This window comes from Trachypithecus francoisi, unplaced genomic scaffold, assembly GCF_009764315.1.
Source record: "Trachypithecus francoisi isolate TF-2019V2 unplaced genomic scaffold, Tfra_2.0 Lachesis_group15, whole genome shotgun sequence".
In the NCBI taxonomy this organism is placed as follows: Eukaryota; Metazoa; Chordata; class Mammalia; order Primates; family Cercopithecidae; genus Trachypithecus; species Trachypithecus francoisi.
Window position 1 is genome coordinate 10,521,287 of NW_022681460.1, and position 18,188 is coordinate 10,539,474.

At 42.1% G+C, this 18,188-nt stretch overlaps 2 protein-coding genes and 2 non-coding genes across 5 annotated transcripts in view; 3 read left to right on the forward strand and 1 right to left on the reverse strand.

Annotated features, from left to right (window-relative positions):
- On the forward strand, positions 1 to 11,514 carry TCP1 (t-complex 1). Its single transcript, XM_033234293.1, has 12 exons — positions 1 to 337; positions 1,594 to 1,679; positions 2,173 to 2,301; positions 4,013 to 4,110; positions 4,505 to 4,615; positions 5,150 to 5,331; positions 5,930 to 6,056; positions 8,898 to 9,073; positions 9,448 to 9,571; positions 9,917 to 10,109; positions 10,201 to 10,364; positions 10,757 to 11,514. The coding sequence occupies exons 1-12, from the start codon at positions 274 to 276 to the stop codon at positions 10,971 to 10,973; spliced, it is 1,671 nt and encodes a 556-aa protein (XP_033090184.1). The 5' UTR covers positions 1 to 273; the 3' UTR covers positions 10,974 to 11,514.
- On the forward strand, positions 4,275 to 4,414 carry LOC117098169. Its single transcript, XR_004443224.1, has one exon. It is a non-coding gene; the product is annotated as a small nucleolar RNA SNORA29 (small nucleolar RNA).
- Positions 9,630 to 9,761, forward strand: LOC117098166. The gene has a single exon (XR_004443221.1). It is a non-coding gene; the product is annotated as a small nucleolar RNA SNORA20 (small nucleolar RNA).
- Positions 10,871 to 18,188, reverse strand: part of ACAT2 (acetyl-CoA acetyltransferase 2) — a 19,555-nt gene continuing 12,237 nt past the window's right edge. For both annotated transcript variants that reach the window (XM_033234294.1, XM_033234295.1), the window contains exons 5-9: positions 14,750 to 14,893; positions 13,788 to 13,910; positions 12,557 to 12,711; positions 11,718 to 11,828; positions 10,871 to 11,352 (exon numbers count right to left, since the gene is read on the reverse strand). In XM_033234294.1, coding sequence (XP_033090185.1) covers positions 11,182 to 11,352; positions 11,718 to 11,828; positions 12,557 to 12,711; positions 13,788 to 13,910; positions 14,750 to 14,893 — 704 coding nt within the window. In that variant the 3' untranslated portion in view covers positions 10,871 to 11,181. The remainder of the gene's footprint in view (positions 11,353 to 11,717; positions 11,829 to 12,556; positions 12,712 to 13,787; positions 13,911 to 14,749; positions 14,894 to 18,188) is intronic.

Below are 18,188 nucleotides of genomic sequence, written 5' to 3' on the forward strand. Positions count from 1 at the left end.
TGCCGAGCCCGCCCCTTCCCGGGAGCCTCACTTCCGGCACACTCCCGTATCTCCCCCTGTTGCCCCGCCTCTTTTTCCTTCCCGCCGTGCCCCGCGGCCGGGCCGGGGCAGCCGGGAAGCGGGTAGGGCGGTGTTACCCAGCAACTCCTGGGGCATAGCTCGGGTACCCTCCACGCCGTCGCAGCCACTGGTGTGGTCGCCGGTCAGCCGAGGGACCGCGATACTGGTTGCCCGCGGTGTAAGCAGAATTCAACGTGTATCGCTGCCGCGAAGATGGAGGGACCTCTGTCCGTGTTCGGTGACCGCAGCACTGGGGAAGCGATCCGCTCTCAGAACGGTAAGGGAGGGCCGGGCCTGGGTCGGGCTCGCGGGCTGGGAGGGCCGAGTCTCATCGCGACCGGACCCCGGCTGACCTCCTCGTGCCTCTCGTCCTTTACCTCTGCCGAAAGGGTCTCGAGGCCCCGCAGCCGGAGCCGGCCCACCCGCCGTTCCCTGGGGCAGGGCGCTGTGGCCCCCTCTCCCCACAGCGGGGAGGAGCTCCGGAGCGCGCAGCAGGGTTTTGAGACCGGCACCGCGTGGGTGTGGTGTCCGGGGCGGCCCTGGAAACGCGCCTCTCGTCGGAAAAGCGGGCCTCCCGGACTTGCACGTGCGGGCCACGCCTCGCATCCCCTTTTGTTTCAGAACGGCCCCCTGAGCGTCCATGTTAAACGCCGGGTTTCGTTTCAGGACCATTTACCAGAAAAAGTAGGTTCATCCGCCCCCTCGCGGATGAGTCCGGTGCTCTGTGCTCCCGTAGCTGCAGTCGAGGTCGGACGCCCGGCGTCCAGCTCTATCTCGGTTGATAGCTTCTTACGGTAGAGTTAGCCCAGGAAACGCCACTGGAGTGCACTTGACCCCAGGAGACGGCAGCGCCAGCTTAGCAGAGCATTTGCTGTCGGGCCTTTGTATACCTGCAGAGCGCACTGTTTCTTGATAGATTCCTTAAGTTTTTTTCGTAAACAAATCTGAAAGCACCTTCCCCGTTGGCTACCGATTTCTCTACTCACAGATAAAGAGAGTTTTAATGAGCAAAAAACCTGCAGGATCTGAAGGAAAAGGCTGGCATAGCTGTACGAAGTGGCAGAGCATGAAATTGTGGTTATTTTTTTTTCTCCCGCCATCAGATTCCACCTCCCCATCAAAGCTGTGCCGAATAGGCTCGCTTTATTTAGGAACAGGGTCCCACCTGTCACCCAGACGGGAGTGCCAGCGTAGCTCAGTGCAGTCTCCAAGCACAGGCCCGCACCACCACATCCGGCTTTTTTATGTTTTGTAGAAATGAGTTTCGCTGTGTTGCCCAAGGGAGTCTCGAACTCCTGGCATCAAACTATCCTCCTGCCTCAGCATCTCAGTGTTGGGATTACAGATGTGAGCCACAGTGTCCGCCCCATTTAGACTCCTAGTAGGTGGTTTTTTAATAATTAACGCAGATTTGTAGATGTGGGGAATACAGGGGCTGTTGGATGTCATTTACCTTTAGACTGAAATTACTGTATTTCAGAGTTGTGGATTCTCATTGCTTTTTTATTTGTGTTTTTAATTGATTGTCTACAGTTATGGCTGCAGCTTCGATTGCCAATATTGTAAAAAGTTCTCTTGGTCCTGTTGGCTTGGATAAAATGCTGGTGGATGATATCGGTGTAAGTACATGTTAACTGTTGTGTTAGTTGCCTTAAAGTAAAACTGTTTTCAGTGTTTTGCTATGTTCGTTCTTTGATTTTATCAGAATCCAGGTACTGGAAGGTGATATTAAAGGTGAATATGTATTATTATTATTATTATTTTTTTTTTTTTGAGACGGAGTCTGGCTCTGTTGCCCAGGCTGGAGTGCAGTGGCCGGATCTCAGCTCACTGCAAGCTCCGCCTCGCCGGTTTACGCCATTCTTCTGCCTCAGCCTCCCGAGTAGCCTGCCACCTCGCCCGGCTAGTTTTTTGTATTTTTTAGTAGAGACGGGGTTTCACCGTGTTAGCCAGGATGGTCTCGATCTCCTGACCTCGTGATCCGCCCGTCTCGGCCTCCCAAAGTGCTGGGATTACAGGCTTGAGCCAACGCGCCCGGCCGTGAATGTGTATTATAATGGGACTGTGTTGATTTCTATGAGTGGTTCATATTTTTTCCTGCTAATTTCTTAGGATGTAACCATTACTAACGATGGTGCAACCATCCTGAAGTTACTGGAAGTTGAACATCCTGCAGCTAAAGTTCTTTGTGAGCTGGCTGATCTGCAAGACAAAGAAGTTGGAGATGGAACTACATCAGTGGTAGGTAGACTGGCTAAAGAATGATCATTTTTCTAAAAACAACCGACTTTCAGAAAGTTGAAGCCGTAAGTGGGTCATTTGTGCTGTGTCGGAAATAAGTTACATGTTCTGAATGCCCAGAAGGTTGAGCAAAAAGAAAAAACAAAAGTAGTTACACATTTAAGAGGGAAAAGAAGCTTTTTAGGTACAGATTCAGAAACACAATTTGTAAGTTGGTAGTTGTAGCTTGTTTGTACGGTTTAAGTAGGAAAGAATTTGAGTTCATTTAACATAGTGCCATTGTTTTAAATGTTGGTATTTACAGGTTTTGAGGGCTTATTTTTCCCTTTATGGCAGTGTTCAGACATCACACAGATTTTTTTATTTGTTTCCTCCCGCATCACACCTTGAAACTTGGAAAGCTCTAAAGTTTTGTAATTTGGAGGACAAAATGTTACCAATTTGGGGGAGAAACAGTTTCTGTGGTTTTTTTTTAAGAGACCATGTGTGTAGCACAGGCTGCAGTGCTGCAGTGCTGTCATATCTTACTGCAGCCTGGAACTCCTGGGCTCAAGTAATCCTCTCGCCTTAGCCTCCCAGAGTGCTTGGGATTGCCGGCATATGCCACCACAACCAAATAATTAAAAACCTTTTTTTTTTTCTTTTTTTTTGGTAGAGACAGGGTCTCACTATGTTGCCCAGGCTGGTCTTGAGCTCCTGGCCTCAAGTGATCCTCCCTTCTCAGCCTCTGTAGTGCTGGGATTACAAGCATGAGCTGCTGCACTAAGCCTGTTTTATTTTTTAAATCCTGACAGATAATCTCAGGAATTCACAGTGGGAGTGTGAGAAATTAATAAATACATCATGATGTCACAGTGTGGTCTTTTCGAGTCAGTAAATGTGATATACAGTATAAACTTCCTAGATCATCCAGCATGCTGGTATAGTAGAAACACATGTTTGGTGAGAAAGATGTTAATTCTGGAGAAACAAGAGAGAGTTTGTGGAGAACATGTATTTGTAGATTAAACTTCAGCCATAAAAGAATGGAATCTACTCCTAAAATATGAATGTGATCTTTGTCTAACTTACGATAATGTGACTTAACAAGTGTAGTTTTCTTCCCATAAGAAGCTGACGAGATTTTAAGTCTTTTTAGTTTAAAAGTATTTCTTATTGTTTCATAACAACTTATAAGAACTATCTGTTTTCAATAATGGCCTAATATAGGTCATATGAATAGTCACACACAGTTTAGCTTCCATTGAGCACTCCCTCTAAAGGTAATAGGTGTGTTGTCTTTTACGATTGTATTGCTGGACTAGTTTCTTAGAACGTTTTTCTGGGTCCTACCCAGTTTTGGCCATTTGCATTTATAATACAGTAAGACCTCACTCCATAATGGATTCATGGAAACTGATTTGAAGAGGAAAAACGATGTATAAAACAAGTTTTCCTCCCCCCATCAACGTTACAATAAACAACTGTATTTGAGAAATTGCTGTCTGTTGTTTTGCTTAAAGTGGCAGTTTCCAAGAATTTATGAGTAACATTGAGGACTTCGAGTGTTCTGTAGCGTTCTTCTCCCTTCACCCCCCAGGTTTCTAATAACCAGTTAATTCATTTCACCACTACCATTTTGGTTAATATATGGCCGTTGTAGTGTCATTTCATATGTATTGCACATGTTGAATATCCAGCATACTCAGATCAGTGAATGTTTTCTCAACAGGTTATTATTGCTGCAGAACTCCTGAAAAATGCAGATGAATTAGTTAAACAGAAAATTCATCCCACATCAGTTATTAGTGGCTATCGACTTGCTTGCAAGTAAGATTGTTTGCATTCAGAGAAAATTTTTTTAATGTAATAGTTGTAAACTGTTGTCTTAATGTTTTGATTAATAACTAAATTTTAATTTGAAAACATTCAATTTAAATGTTTTAGCATTTAAGTAGTAATGTTTGAAGTTAAAAACTTGGACTGGTATCTTTTTTCCCATTTGACTACCACATTTTCTCCTAATAATAGATTTTAGTGGCTATGCTTATGGGATAGATTAAACTTGCCATGATCTGAAGAGGGAGGGTTTTTTCATGTCCTCCTCCTATATGAAATGGCTGAACAGATATTACGACATTTTGGCTCTGTGTTAAGCATGATGAATGCAAAGAGTTTGAGTAGTGACTTTATAAGCGTTTTTCTCCCCCACACTTTTAAACAGGGAAGCAGTGCGTTATATCAATGAAAACCTAATTGTTAACACAGATGAACTGGGAAGAGATTGCCTGATTAATGCTGCTAAGACATCCATGTCTTCCAAAATCATTGGAATGTATCCTTGTGGTTGTCAGATAAAATTTAGGCTTTTTAAAACATAAGACTTTGAGATGGGCATGGTGGTGTGTGCCTGTAGTGCCAGCTACTAAGGAGGCTGAGGCAGGAGGATAAATTGAACCCAGGAGTTTCAGTCCAATGTCGGCAACATAGCAAGACCCTGTCTGGGGAGTGGGGGTGTGTGTGTGTGTGTGCGCGCGCATGCGCTTGTGGTAGCAGCAATATCAATTTTGTGCAGTAAAATTTTAAATACCAATTTTATGCAAATTGATATCAATAGGGAGGAGTAATGCTGTATTGAAATTGCCTGTTGGCTTCCCTGCTTTTTTAGGGTGAAAAGGTAATAAAAAGCATGTGTAAAAGTGATAAGAATTGCGGATAGTGATAATGTTGTAACATTTTGGTAATGTAATGCTTGCTTCTTTAATAGGTTAGGTTACTAAAAGGAAGTCCCTTCAAATTATCCTTGATTTTTCACTTGTGTACCCTTTGTCCATTCCAAGCCTGTTACCGTCCTTAACTTTTGGCTTAGAAATGGTGATTTCTTTGCTAACATGGTAGTAGATGCTGTGCTTGCTATTAAATACACAGACACAAGAGGCCAGCCACGCTATCCAGTCAATTCTGTTAATATTTTGAAAGCCCATGGGAGAAGTCAAACGGAGAGTATGCTCATCAGTGGCTATGCACTCAACTGTGTGGTGGGATCCCAGGGTAAGGTTTGGGATTTGGTTTGTAGAATGAGATTGCTACAGATGAAAACTAGTTTGTTTGTTTTTTTTCTTCTTCGGCGGGACGCAGTGCTTCGTGCCTGTAATCCCAGCACTTTGGGAGGCCGAGGCAGGTGGATCATGAGGTCGGGAGTTTGAGACCAGCCTGTCCGATGCGGTGAAACCCCATCTCTACTAAAAAATACAAAAATCAGCCAGGCATAGTGGCGCGTGTCTGTAGTCCCAGCTACTCCGGAGGCTGAGACAGGAAAATCACTTGAACCTGGGAGGCAGAGATTGCAGTAAGCCAAGATCACGCCACTGCACTCTAGCCTGGGCCACAGAGTGAGACTCCGTCTCAAAAAAAAAACTAACTTGTGGATTATGTGCAGTACATCTTTTTGTAATTTAAAGCACATATAACATGTTAGAAGGAATGTGAATTAAAAGAAATTACGTGCATGTAATGCCATAAAGTTTTTCTAAGATAAAGTGTAATGAATTATAGTCTAAATTTGTGTATTTACATAGTCGACTATGGGTGCTCTTTATTATGCTTTTAAGGATAGACGTATTAACTTAAATCTTATGTTCAATTGTAGGCATGCCCAAGAGAATCGTAAATGCGAAAATTGCTTGCCTTGACTTTAGCCTGCAAAAAACAAAAATGAAGCTTGGTGTACAGGTGGTCATTACAGACCCTGAGAAACTGGACCAAATTAGACAGAGGTATGTTGAGAGATTATTTTTGGGCTTTTAAGTGTGAGTGTCTTGGAGGACTTTAACATTTTTAGCCAAGTCAAACTATTTTACTTAAACTTCCAGAAAAATTAGCCTGGTGGTGTTTTTAGAGGGATTTGGGGTTATACAACCTATATGAAAATTGCCTTTTTGTGGAATTTTGATTATATGAATCTGTTAATATTAAAGATATAAAAGACAGGAATCTAATTTCCTCAAAGCAGTACAGAACTCAGCAGTGTGGTATTGACTGTAGCCTACTGTTCGCTAGATACTGGAGGTACAGGTGATATTAGTGGTTGAAGAGCTAATGGTGGAGGTAGTGTGACCACTGCTATAGATTTGACTGCCTAATAGTCACTTAAAACAATAAATTGTTTAGGCTGGGCACAGTGGTTCATGCCTGTAATCACAACACTTTGAGAGGCTGAGGTGGTAAGAACCTGAAGCCCAGGAGGTCGAGGCTGCAGTGAGCTGTGATTGGACCACTGCAATCCAACCTGGGTGACAGCGAGACCCTGTCTAAACAAACAACAAACAAAAAACAATGAATAGTTAAACAGTAGTTAAACCAAACCTACAAGAAAGCTTTGCCAAGGGTAAGAAATGTGCTCTCATCTTTTAAATCAATCTGCATGGGTATTCTTTTTTCCTTCCTTCCTGATACAACAAAGTGTCCTCTCTGCCATCAAAGCCAGTTGCTCTACAGTAAGTGTTCTGGAATCTGTTTCCTTCTGCTCTAGAGCCTTGTCTTTGATTCTTCTTTCATACCTACTAATTATGTTCTTTCCTGGAACCTTCTTGTGGCTCTTTTGTCCTTCAAGCTTCTTCGTACATCCTCCTGCTGTAGGTGCTCCCTATCCTACATCCTTACAGCCAGATGTCATGAGTGATTTACTATACAAAACTTTTCTGGTGCTTCTCATCCCTTTTCAGTCCTGTTCTCCATTTGAGGCACTGCATGTTAAGGTCTCTAGTGTGAAATTCGGAAGATATTTTAAGCCTTCCTCTTACTTGACCTTTAGCAACCCTTTGATTACGTCCCTCTCGAAATGCTTTGTGACACTGCTGTGTCTGGGCCACCATCTCACAATATTCTCCAGGATAGCCCCTTGTTCCCATGACTTCATATATTCTCTCTCTATGCTAGAGACTCTTTAAGTTGTTTATCTGAGCTCCAAACTCACATACCTCTAATAGAATGCTTTTCAAGCATCTCAAAGTAAACATGTCTAAAACTGAACTTGTGATAATACCGCAAGTCTACTCTTGACCATTTTAGTGATGGGGACTTCTCCACACAGGCAGGAAACTAGGAAATGTCCTTAACTCCTCCTTTTTACCAACACCTTTTCTCCTAATCTGTCACCAACACCACTTGATTTCTACCTCCAAATTAAATTTACCTACTTTTCATTTTCTTGCCTAGACTGTTGTAGAAACACACCCAAGCTAGTCTCTTAGAGAAACTTTTCTTTTTCAATCTAAATTATATTCTTTTGTAACTTCCTATATTTTATCTTCCTGGGGCTTACTACAGTTTTTACTGTGAGTTTATACAACTTATGAATTGTAAGCTCTAATGGTAGAGAGAATGATTCCATTGGCATCGTAGCCCCCTCCTTAGTACAGTGTATAGCACACAGACTTGTTCAGTAGACAAGCTGCCTTTGAGGTTGATCTGTAATTCATTTTACTTTAAAAATTATTCGAATGATCTATTCACATGGCTTCACTCATATTGTCTCTTCAAATCTGTATCTCCCATAGTTTGTGGTTTCCATGATGTAAGTGACTACCTCCTGGGAGCTTCATCTGAGTAACAATCGAGACTTCAAACTTAATCTTGTCCCAAACTGAACTCTGATTTCCCATCCTGCCCCCTGAACTGTTGCTATTTATTTTACTCCAGGAGTCACCCAAGCCATCAAGTTTTTGACTTCTGTTTAGGTTGTCTTGTCAGCTTATATCTCATGTTACCATCTCCTTGTCTTAAGCCATTCAGTGCAGTTTCCACATTGATATCAGGGAATCCTTTTGAAAACGCAGATAACATTATACTAGTCTTGCTTAAAAATATTAAGCTTCTTAGTATCTACCTTCTTTTGTGCTTCCAACTCTGGACTCCTGGTGTTTTGTTTTGTTTTGTTTTGTTTTTTGAGAAGTTGTTTTGCGCTTGTTGCCCAGGCTGGAGTGCAGTGGCGCAATCTCAGCTCACTGCGACCTCCGCCTCCTGGGTTTAAGTGATTATCCTACCTCAGTCTCCTGAGTATCTGGGATTACAGGCGCCCGCCACCAGGCCCGACTAATTTTTTGTATTTTTAGTGGAGACTGTTTAATTATGTTGGCCAGGCTGGTCTCGAACTCCTGACCTCAGGTGATCTGCCCACTTCAGCCTCCCAAAGTGCTGGGATTACAGGCCACTGCGCTCGGCCTGGACTCCTCTTGACCTCATTAGCTGCCTCCTAGGCTAAATTTATGTCTTATGTGCTTGTAGTCTCTGCACACCACTTCAGTGACGCTTGCCCTGGAGTGTGATTGGTAATCCCTCTCCCCACTAGATCCTTGAAGGCAGGCAGGACCTGTGTTCCCTGTTTTACCATAGTTCTCGATTAGTAATTCAAATTCAGGTTGGGGAGAGCTAAGTGGTAATTTTTAATTCCTTTAACTTTTCCATGAATTGGACTAATTTAAATTCTGGTCAGAGATAACAAAGGTTAATACAATTTAATCTATGATTATCTTGTGATAAATACTTAATGGAAGTTAAAGCTAAATTATTTTTAAAAATCACAGAAGGTAATTCTGGGTTACGAAATTACTTTGCAGAGAATCAGATATCACCAAGGAGAGAATTCAGAAGATCCTGGCGACTGGTGCCAATGTTATTCTAACCACTGGTGGAATTGATGATATGTGTCTGAAGTATTTTGTGGAGGCTGGTGCTATGGCAGTTAGAAGAGTTTTAAAAAGGGACCTTAAACGCATTGCAAAAGCTTCTGGAGGTATGTCTTGTGCTGGTTGTCACATAAAAGACTTTCATTATACCTGACCCCAACAAAGGTCTTTTTACATTGGAATATTGATAGGAAACAGCTTCCAAAATGTTTATATTCTCTTAATGCTTTGTGCTGCCAACACATTTATAGAGCCATTTTTCATGTAACTGGAGAAATTCATTAAGTTTGTTGGAAATTCATGAATGAATTTATTCACTTCAAAAATGACATCGTTCTCTCTTAGGATAAAAGGAGTGTGTGCTGCCTAACTAAATTCTAAACTTGTAATATATCACTTTTATCACAATGCTACTGAGTCTAAAGGATATTAAAATCACGAAAGATCAATACTTACAGATCCCTTGTAACTCTCTCAATAGCAACTATTCTGTCAACCCTGGCCAATTTGGAAGGTGAAGAAACTTTTGAAGCTGCAATGTTGGGACAGGCAGAAGAAGTGGTACAGGAGAGAATTTGTGATGATGAGCTGATCTTAATCAAAAAGTAAGAGCTACTTTCTAAAATTGTAAAGTTATACAGATTTTGTTAAGTAAAAGGTTTTCTTCCCATTTATTTGCTGCTTGTAGTCTCACAGTGATATGAGCAGTTATACGCGTGGGATAAAATAACATTTGGCCACTGTAAATCGAGATGAAGTAACCATTTTCATCTCTTCTGCATGGACTAGACATTGTTTCTGTATAGTGTATCTAAATATCCTGTGTAGGCAGGACTTAAGGGCACTTTATGTAGACTTATTAAAATGCCATTTTTTGGAGAAATTGATGGTCTTGGCAAAAAAAAAAAATTAAAAAAACTGTTATAAGAATTTCATTTTTTTTTGAACAGCACTAAGGCTCGTACATCTGCATCGATTATCTTACGTGGGGCAAATGATTTCATGTGTGATGAGATGGAGCGCTCTTTACATGATGCACTTTGTGTAGTGAAGAGAGTTTTGGAGTCAAAATCCGTGGTTCCCGGTGGAGGTGCTGTAGAAGCAGCCCTTTCCATATACCTTGAAAACTATGCAACCAGCATGGTAAGAACAGTTATTCCTTGTCTTAGAGTAGCTAAGGGGCTTTAATTTTTTTTCCCTTTTGTGGAGTCACCTAACTGTCCTTTTTTCCTAGGGGTCTCGGGAACAGCTTGCTATTGCAGAGTTTGCAAGATCACTTCTTGTTATTCCCAATACACTAGCAGTTAATGCTGCCCAGGACTCCACAGATCTTGTTGCAAAATTAAGAGCTTTTCATAATGAGGCTCAGGTTAACCCAGAACGTAAAAATCTAAAATGGTAAGCATACAGTTTCCCTCTCTTTTTAGACATCTTTTTAGCCCTTTGTTAACCTCCGCGAAACAGTTTCCATTAAAAAGGATAGTAGTCAGTTACATGTCAGCAAACATAAATAACAGACTTGTCAACTACTTAACATGAAAAACTTCACAGCAAGCATTTGTTGTTAGTCACTGTAATTCAAGGGATAATGACTAATTATTAGCACTGGTGTGCCTTAGTTAACAACTCTGATTGCTAATCTCTCCTTGCTTCTTTGGGTAGAAAGACAACCTACAAGATCTCTAGTCTGACTTAAAAATCAAGCTTAATACTTGAATGAAATGCTGGAGTTAATGGGTCACCTAATTAAGTTGTAAGCGGCCATTTTAATAGTTCTTTCTTAATTGCAGGATTGGTCTTGATTTGAGCAATGGTAAACCTCGAGACAACAAACAAGCAGGGGTGTTTGAACCAACCATAGTTAAAGTTAAGAGTTTGAAATTTGCAACAGAAGCTGCAATTACCATTCTTCGAATTGATGATCTTATTAAATTACATCCAGAAAGTAAAGATGATAAACATGGAAGTTATGAAGATGCTGTTCACTCTGGAGCCCTTAATGATTGATCTGATGTTTCTTATTTATAACAATGTTAAATGCAAGTGTCTTGTACCTTGAGTTAAGTATTACACATTAAAGTACAACAAGCTGTAAATTTCGGTTTTTGTGATGTAGGAAATGGTTTCCATCTGTTTTGGTCCTTGATTTCGCATATAACAACCTAGTACTTTCTTAGTTTAAAAAGAAATTGAGGTTGTTCAAAGTTGAAGCAGTTCATCCTCTCTGAACACACATTGCTATTCCCATCCCACCCCCAATGCACAGGGCCGCAACACCACGACTTCCGCCTGTTCTCTCCAGTGTATGTAACAGGGTCACAAGAATTCGACAGCCAGATGCTCCAAGAGGGTGGCCCAAGGCTATAGCCCCTCCTTCAATGTTGACCTAAGGAGGAGAAAAGATTTAGATTGTTTATTCTTCGGTGGACACAGTTTAAAATCCTAAACTTGTCTTTCCTCTTAATGCATCATCAGCATGCTACCCTTTCAAACTCAAATTTTTCATTTTAACTGCTTAGGAATAAATTTACACCTTTGTGAAAATTCATCCCTGCCTATGTTACCTCATTCCTTTTATGCCAAGTAAGCTGTCTTTTTTTTTTTTTTAACCATGGGAAGTAACAAAATACATGAACTCAGTCCTAGTAACTAGTATTTATTACCCACATGGCCAACACCTGGAAGATAGTATCTTAAAATAGCATTGTGAAATTCACTGGTAAGCACTCAGGGTTACTTGTGCATCTTTACCTTCTCTGGGTTTAATCCAAGTTCTTTAACTATTGCAACAGAGAGGGCTGCAAAGGCTTCATTGATTTCAAATACATCAACATCCTCCAGTGACCAACCTGCTTTTGTAACCTAGAAGACAGATTCATAGAAAAGATGTCTAAAACTTGGGTGGAAAGGCTAAAACATTCTTTGTCAACATAAATACGAAATATGCTGCATGATACTGATCTCTTAAATTGCTACTTTAGTTTGTTCTTATGTTAACACAGTGACATTCTCACACATTTTTGCCTTAGTGATAATCCATTCCATCCAAAAGGTTAAGGATGTGATCTGAAAGATCCCTTAGAAATTCTAAATTGTCTTAAATTTTGAACCAGTAGCGTCTGTTATGTGTGTCTAAGGGTAATGTAACAGAATCAGTTCCCCTAAAAAGCATATGATCTAAATGCTCTCAGTGGTTGGGGGTATTGGCTCACACCTGAAATCTCAACACTTGGGGAGCCTAAGGCCAGAGGATCACTAGAACTGAGAAGTTCAAAACTAGCCTGGGCAACATAGTGAGACCTTGTCTCTACAAAATTAAGAAGTTAGACATGGTGGTGCACCTGTAGTTCAATGAGGTAACTTGGGAAGCTGGGGCCGGAGGAATATTTGAGCCCAGGAGTTTTGAGTCTGCAGTGAGCTATGATGGTGCCACTGCACTCCAGCCTGGACAACAGAGCAAGACCTTGTGTCAAACATAGAAGTGCTCTTGGTTACTCTTCTGGTAGGGAAAGACTAAAGGTAACTACGTGAATAAGCTCATTTAAGAACAGGAAGACAAATTTCATAAAGGGGAACAGGGTTATACTCACAGCTTGCTTTATGGCTGGAATTGGTCCTATTCCCATAATGGAAGGCTCCACACCCACTTGGGACCAGGAAACTATCTGTGCTAAAGGTGTAAGCCCACGTTTATCAGCTTCTGACTTCTTCATAAGAACCACAGCTGCAGCACCATCATTCATTCCTGTAAAATATGAGCGACTTGATTTCTACAGTGCTTATTCACCTCAGTTACATATCTGTGTCTTCTTTACCACCTGAAGACATGAGTTAAATCGTTTTCCCTGTTGGCTAAGGCATTTACTGTAATGAACAGACTTTATACATAGAAATCATGTTTGGCAATATAGTGACCACAAAACTTGCCAACTAGAGAAAGTGGTAGGATTATAGTAGTCAGGGCTGGGCGTGGTAGCTCACGCCTGTTATCCCAGCACTTTGGGAGGTGGAGGAGAATGGATCACCCGAGGTCAGGAGTTTGAGACCAGCCTGGCCAATATGGTGAAACCTGTCTCTACTGAAAATAGAAAAATTAGCCAGCGTGGTGGCATGCGCCTGTAGTCCCAGCCACTCAGGAGGCTGAGACAGGAGAATTGCTTGATCCTGGGAGGCTGATGTTGCAGTGAGCTAAGATTGCGCAACTGCAGTCCAGCCTGGGCGACAGAGCGAGACTCCATCTCAAAAAAAATAAATAAATAAATAAAAATTATAAAAATTAAAAAAATTTTTAAAAAAAGGTTACAGCAGTTGGGAAGGAGGGATCTCTGACAGGAAATGGAACAATAAGCCTGGGCCTCACAAGGAAGTATTGGGAGTTTCTGGTACTGGAAAAATACAAAGGTAGATAAACTTAAGTTCCCTAATTTACTTCTTCATTTGTAAGTCTAGTTGGGATGTCAAGAAACCAAATTAATTCTTTCAGTGTAGGTTAGGTCAATGATCAAATACAGAGAAATGACATGTTTCCTTAAACTGTTTTAAGAATAATTTTGTATCTAAATATGAGTTGGGTGTGGTGGCTCATGCCTGTAGTCCCCCCAGCTACTTGGGAGGTTAAGGCAGGGGCTCACTTGAGCCCAGCCAGGAGTTTGAGACTGCGAGTGAGCAAAGATCATATCGCTGCACTCCAGCCTGGCTGGCAGAGTGAGTCCCTGTCTCAAAAAACAGTACTTTTGTATATAAATAGAAAAATATTCACTTGGTAGACCTTACAGACCATAGTATTCCCCCAGATGAAGTATTTCCTTCAGAAAATCTAACCTGAAGCATTGGCTGGGGTGACGGTTCCCGTTCCATCGGTAAGAAAGTAAGGCTTTAGCTTGGACATGGCTTCTATGTTGCTCCCATGGCGAGGAAACTCATCTGTTTTAACTTCAATAAGACCTAAACAAAGGAAAACCAATTACTCAAGATTAGTCCAGGGACAGAAGTGTATTGGGAATGGTGGGTTTCTCTGACATTAAACATGAGGATTCATATTTAGCAGAAAAGTTGTAATATATAACCACTTTGATTACAACAGGAGGAAAGTACACACAAGAATTATTGTACATGAAAACAATGTATGAGTATGTCCTTATGAGACACCTGTGTTTTCCAAATCCATAGGCCTTCCTGAGGAAAGTAGCTACCAGGGACCTGTTTGTGCCAAATTCTGCTATGGTTTGGGTCATAGTACTTGACTGGTTACAAGTGAGTGGATCAGGGAGTCTCAAAGTCAATCCTGCACTGCTGGCTGGACATAAGAGATGTCAGTTATCAATAAGGGAGCTTGATGGAAGCACTCTGTATTAGAAAATAGCAAGTGACCCCAAAAGATCCACCCTTTAGAAATGGGAAAGGGAGATCACACAGAAGCAGCGAGAAGTAATGGGTGTCCACTTCTGAGGAGGTTGAGCCTATATACAGGAAACAGGTCAGCTGGTGCCTCCTAACAACCATAAGCCAGTGCTCCAGTTTCTCATGAAACCTGCTGTATGTGCACATCAGTCATGGACACTCTGGAACCAAGGGTGCCTGAGTGCTGACATAGTTCCCACATTACCGTGTCCTGTAAACCCAGCATACCCCCTCCCCACATTCATGTATCCAGGACATATCTTTGCAACCTGAAAAATATAACTAAGATATAATTTCTAAAGATTCCTATGTATTACTCTTTTAGATGTTACTCTTACCTATAAATAGGTTGATGTTTAATTAAACCATTATGATATACTCACCTTTTCTAGATGACACCAAAACTGGTACAATCTCTTTGTCAAAATGGCCAGCTTTCTGTGCATTCTCTGTCCTATTCTGGGATAGAACTGCAACCTTGTCCTGATCTTCTCTACTCACTTGCCATTTTTTGGCTACATTTTCAGCTGGGAAAGGAGAAAAACAGCAAAAAACCAACATTTTTATGAACTGGCATTTGATAGCTCAAGTTATTCACATTTGACCAAGCATTGACTGACCACACATGCTAGCAGGCTCATGGTGGCCTGTGCAATGCTCTGTGTGGGGTGGCCCTGCCTGCCACCGACAGTGGGTTTAGAAGTGTTGCAGAGACTCTCAGGAGTCATACTTCTCTCCTTCCCTTTCTTTCTTTCTTTCTTTTTTTTTTTTTTGAGACGGAGTCTGGCTCTGTCGCCCAGGCTGGAGTGCGGTGGCCGGATCTCAGCTCACTGCAAGCTCCGCCTCCCAGGTTCACGCCATTCTCCTGCCTCCGCCTCCCAAGTAGCTGGGACTACAGGCGCCCGCCTCGTCGCCCGGCTAGTTTTTTGTATTCTTTAGTAGAGACGGGGTTTCACCGTATTAGCCAGGATGGTCTCGATCTCCTGACCTTGTGATCCGCCCGTCTCGGCCTCCCAAAGTGCTGGGATTACAGGCTTGAGCCACCGCGCCCAGCTCTTTCTTTTTTTTTTTTTTTTTTTTGAGACAGAGTCTCGCTCTGTCGCCCAGGCTGGAGTGCAGTGGCCGGATCTCAGCTCACTGCAAGCTCCGCCTCCCGGGTTACGCCATTCTCCTGCCTCAGCCTCCCGAGTAGCTGGGACTACAGGCACCCGCCACCTCGCCCGGCTAGTTTTTTGTATTGGAGACGGGGTTTCACCATGTTAGCCAGGATGGTCTCGATCTCCTGACCTCGTGATCCACCCGTCTCGGCCTCCCAAAGTGCTGGGATTACAGGCTTGAGCCACCGCGTCCGGCCCTTCCCTTTCTATATAATCGTAAACTTACAGACATTTCCTTCACCTAGAGTCACCACATATATTTCCCCTCCATTTGCTTTAACATTTTCTTTCTGAACCATTTGAGAGAAAGTTGGAGATACAATGCCTTTTTACTCTTAAATTTTAATTTCAGTGTGTACTTCCCCAAAACAAGGCCACTTTTTTACATAAGCACAGTTATAAAACTCAGGAAATTGGGCAAAGTGTGGCGGGTCACACCTGCAATCCCAGCACTTTGAGAGGCTGAGGCAGTAGGATCACTTGAGCCCAGGAGTTTGACCAGCCTGGGCATGGTGAGACTGTCTCCATTAAAAATAAACTTATCTGGGCACGGTGTGTGTGCCCTGTAGCTAGCAGTCCTAGCTGCTTGGGAGGCTAAGGCAGGAGGATCACTTGGGCCTAGGAGTTCAAAGCTGCAGCAAGCCATGATCGCGCCTCTACACTCCAGCCTGGGTGACCCTGTCTCACAAAACAAAACAAAAATCAGGAAATTTAACATGAATCAAACACTATTAACTAATCTTTGGTCCACATTCAAATTTCACCTATTATCCCAGTAATGTCCTTCTAGCTCCTTTATTTGTTCAGTCCAGGAGCCAATAAAGAAGCATGCATTGTACTCAACTACCAATCTCTCTAATTTGCTTTTATCTGTAACAGTTCTTCAGACTCTGCTTCCTAAGCTTGATATTTTTGAAGAACATGGGCCAGTTCTTTTGTTAAGGATATCAACTTTGATTTGTCTGATGTTTCCTCAGGATTAGATTAAGATTCTGCCAAAAGGGAGGTATACCACTGAATGATACTATGCTTTTTCTCAGTGAATCTTTTTTTTTTTTTTGAGATGGAGTCTCGCTCTGTCGCCCAGGCTAGAGTACAGTGGTGCAATCTCCACTCACTGCAAGCTCTGCCTCCCGGGTTCATGCCATTCTCCTGCCTCAGCCTCCCGAGTAGCTGGGACTACAGGCGCCCGCCACCACGCCTGGCTAATTTTTTGTATTTTTAGTACAGACAGGGTTTCACCGTATTAGCCAGGATGGTCTCGATTTCCTGACCTTGTGATCCACCCGTCTCAGCCTCCCAAAGTGCTGGGATTACAGGCTTAAGTCACGGCGCCTGGCCTTCTCAGTGAATCTTATTAGGACACAAATGACAATCAGTTTATCCCAGGTGATGTCATCTTTGATCACTTGGTTAAAACGGTTTGGTATTCACCAGGTTTCTAGCTTTTAAAGGTTCTATTTTTTCATTTATAAGTAATCAATAATTTATGGGAGGCTCTTTTTAGATTATCAAAATATATTCTTCCCCATCATATTTTCACCCACTAGTTTTAGCATTCATTCATGATTTTCTAACTCCAACATTCCTTCTATTGGTAAGGTATTAATTGCATTTTACCATAAAGAAAAGCTTTTCCTTTTCTCCCATTTATTCAGTATTTATATCAGGATGGACTCATACATTTTCATTTTATTGAATAAGTTATAACTCATTATTATCATTACTTACTTTGATGATGAAATTGTTCAAAACTTGGGCAGTTATAACCCATTAGTATCATTACTTACTTGGATGCTCAAATTGTTCAAAACTTGGGCAGTTATAACCCGTTACTATCATGACTGACTTTGATGCTCACATTGTTCAAAATTCCACTACAGGAAGGTGGAAGCCCTGTAGGCTGCCTCCTGTGTACTTCTGACATGCCCCTCAGCATGTCCTTAATTTTTTAGCATTTTTTCCCCAGCCTTGGAAAGTTTGGTCATTTCTCCAAACACCCTTAGTTCCTTTTAGTGGCGAAATGTATTGAGAAGACCTGGGTGTCAGGACTGCTTGTTGTGACTGGTTTGTCTTTGTTTCTAGGTCTCTTCAGTAGAAACTTCCATAGGTGTAATTTATAATTTTACATATGCACACACACTCACCTTGAGTTCATACTGCATCTTGAGTTCTCCAAAATGCAACCTCACACCACAAGCTACATTCTTCTCTCTTTCCATATCTGTAACTCTCTTCTACAAATGTGAGAACTGCTCAGGTGTGGTGGGTCACACCTGTACTCCCAGCACTTTGGGAGGCTGAGGCGGGAGGATTCCTTGAGCTCAGGAGTTTGAGGCCAGCCTGGGCAACACGGTGAAACCCTATTTCTACAAAAAGTACAAAAAATTAGCCAGGCATGGTGGTGCGCACCTGTGGTCTCAGCTACTCAGGAGGCTGAGGTGGCTCAGGGGGTTGCAGTGAGCCAAGATTGAGACACTGCACTTCAATCTGGGTGACACAGTGAGACCCCTGTCTCCACCAAAAAATAAAAAAGTTATTGCTTTGCTTTCCAAGTCTTGTCTTTACTTACCAAGCTATTCTTCCTCTTTTTTTTTTTTTTGGATGAGGACTCACTATGTTGACCAAGCTGGAGTGTAGCAGCTACTAACAGGCAAAATCATAG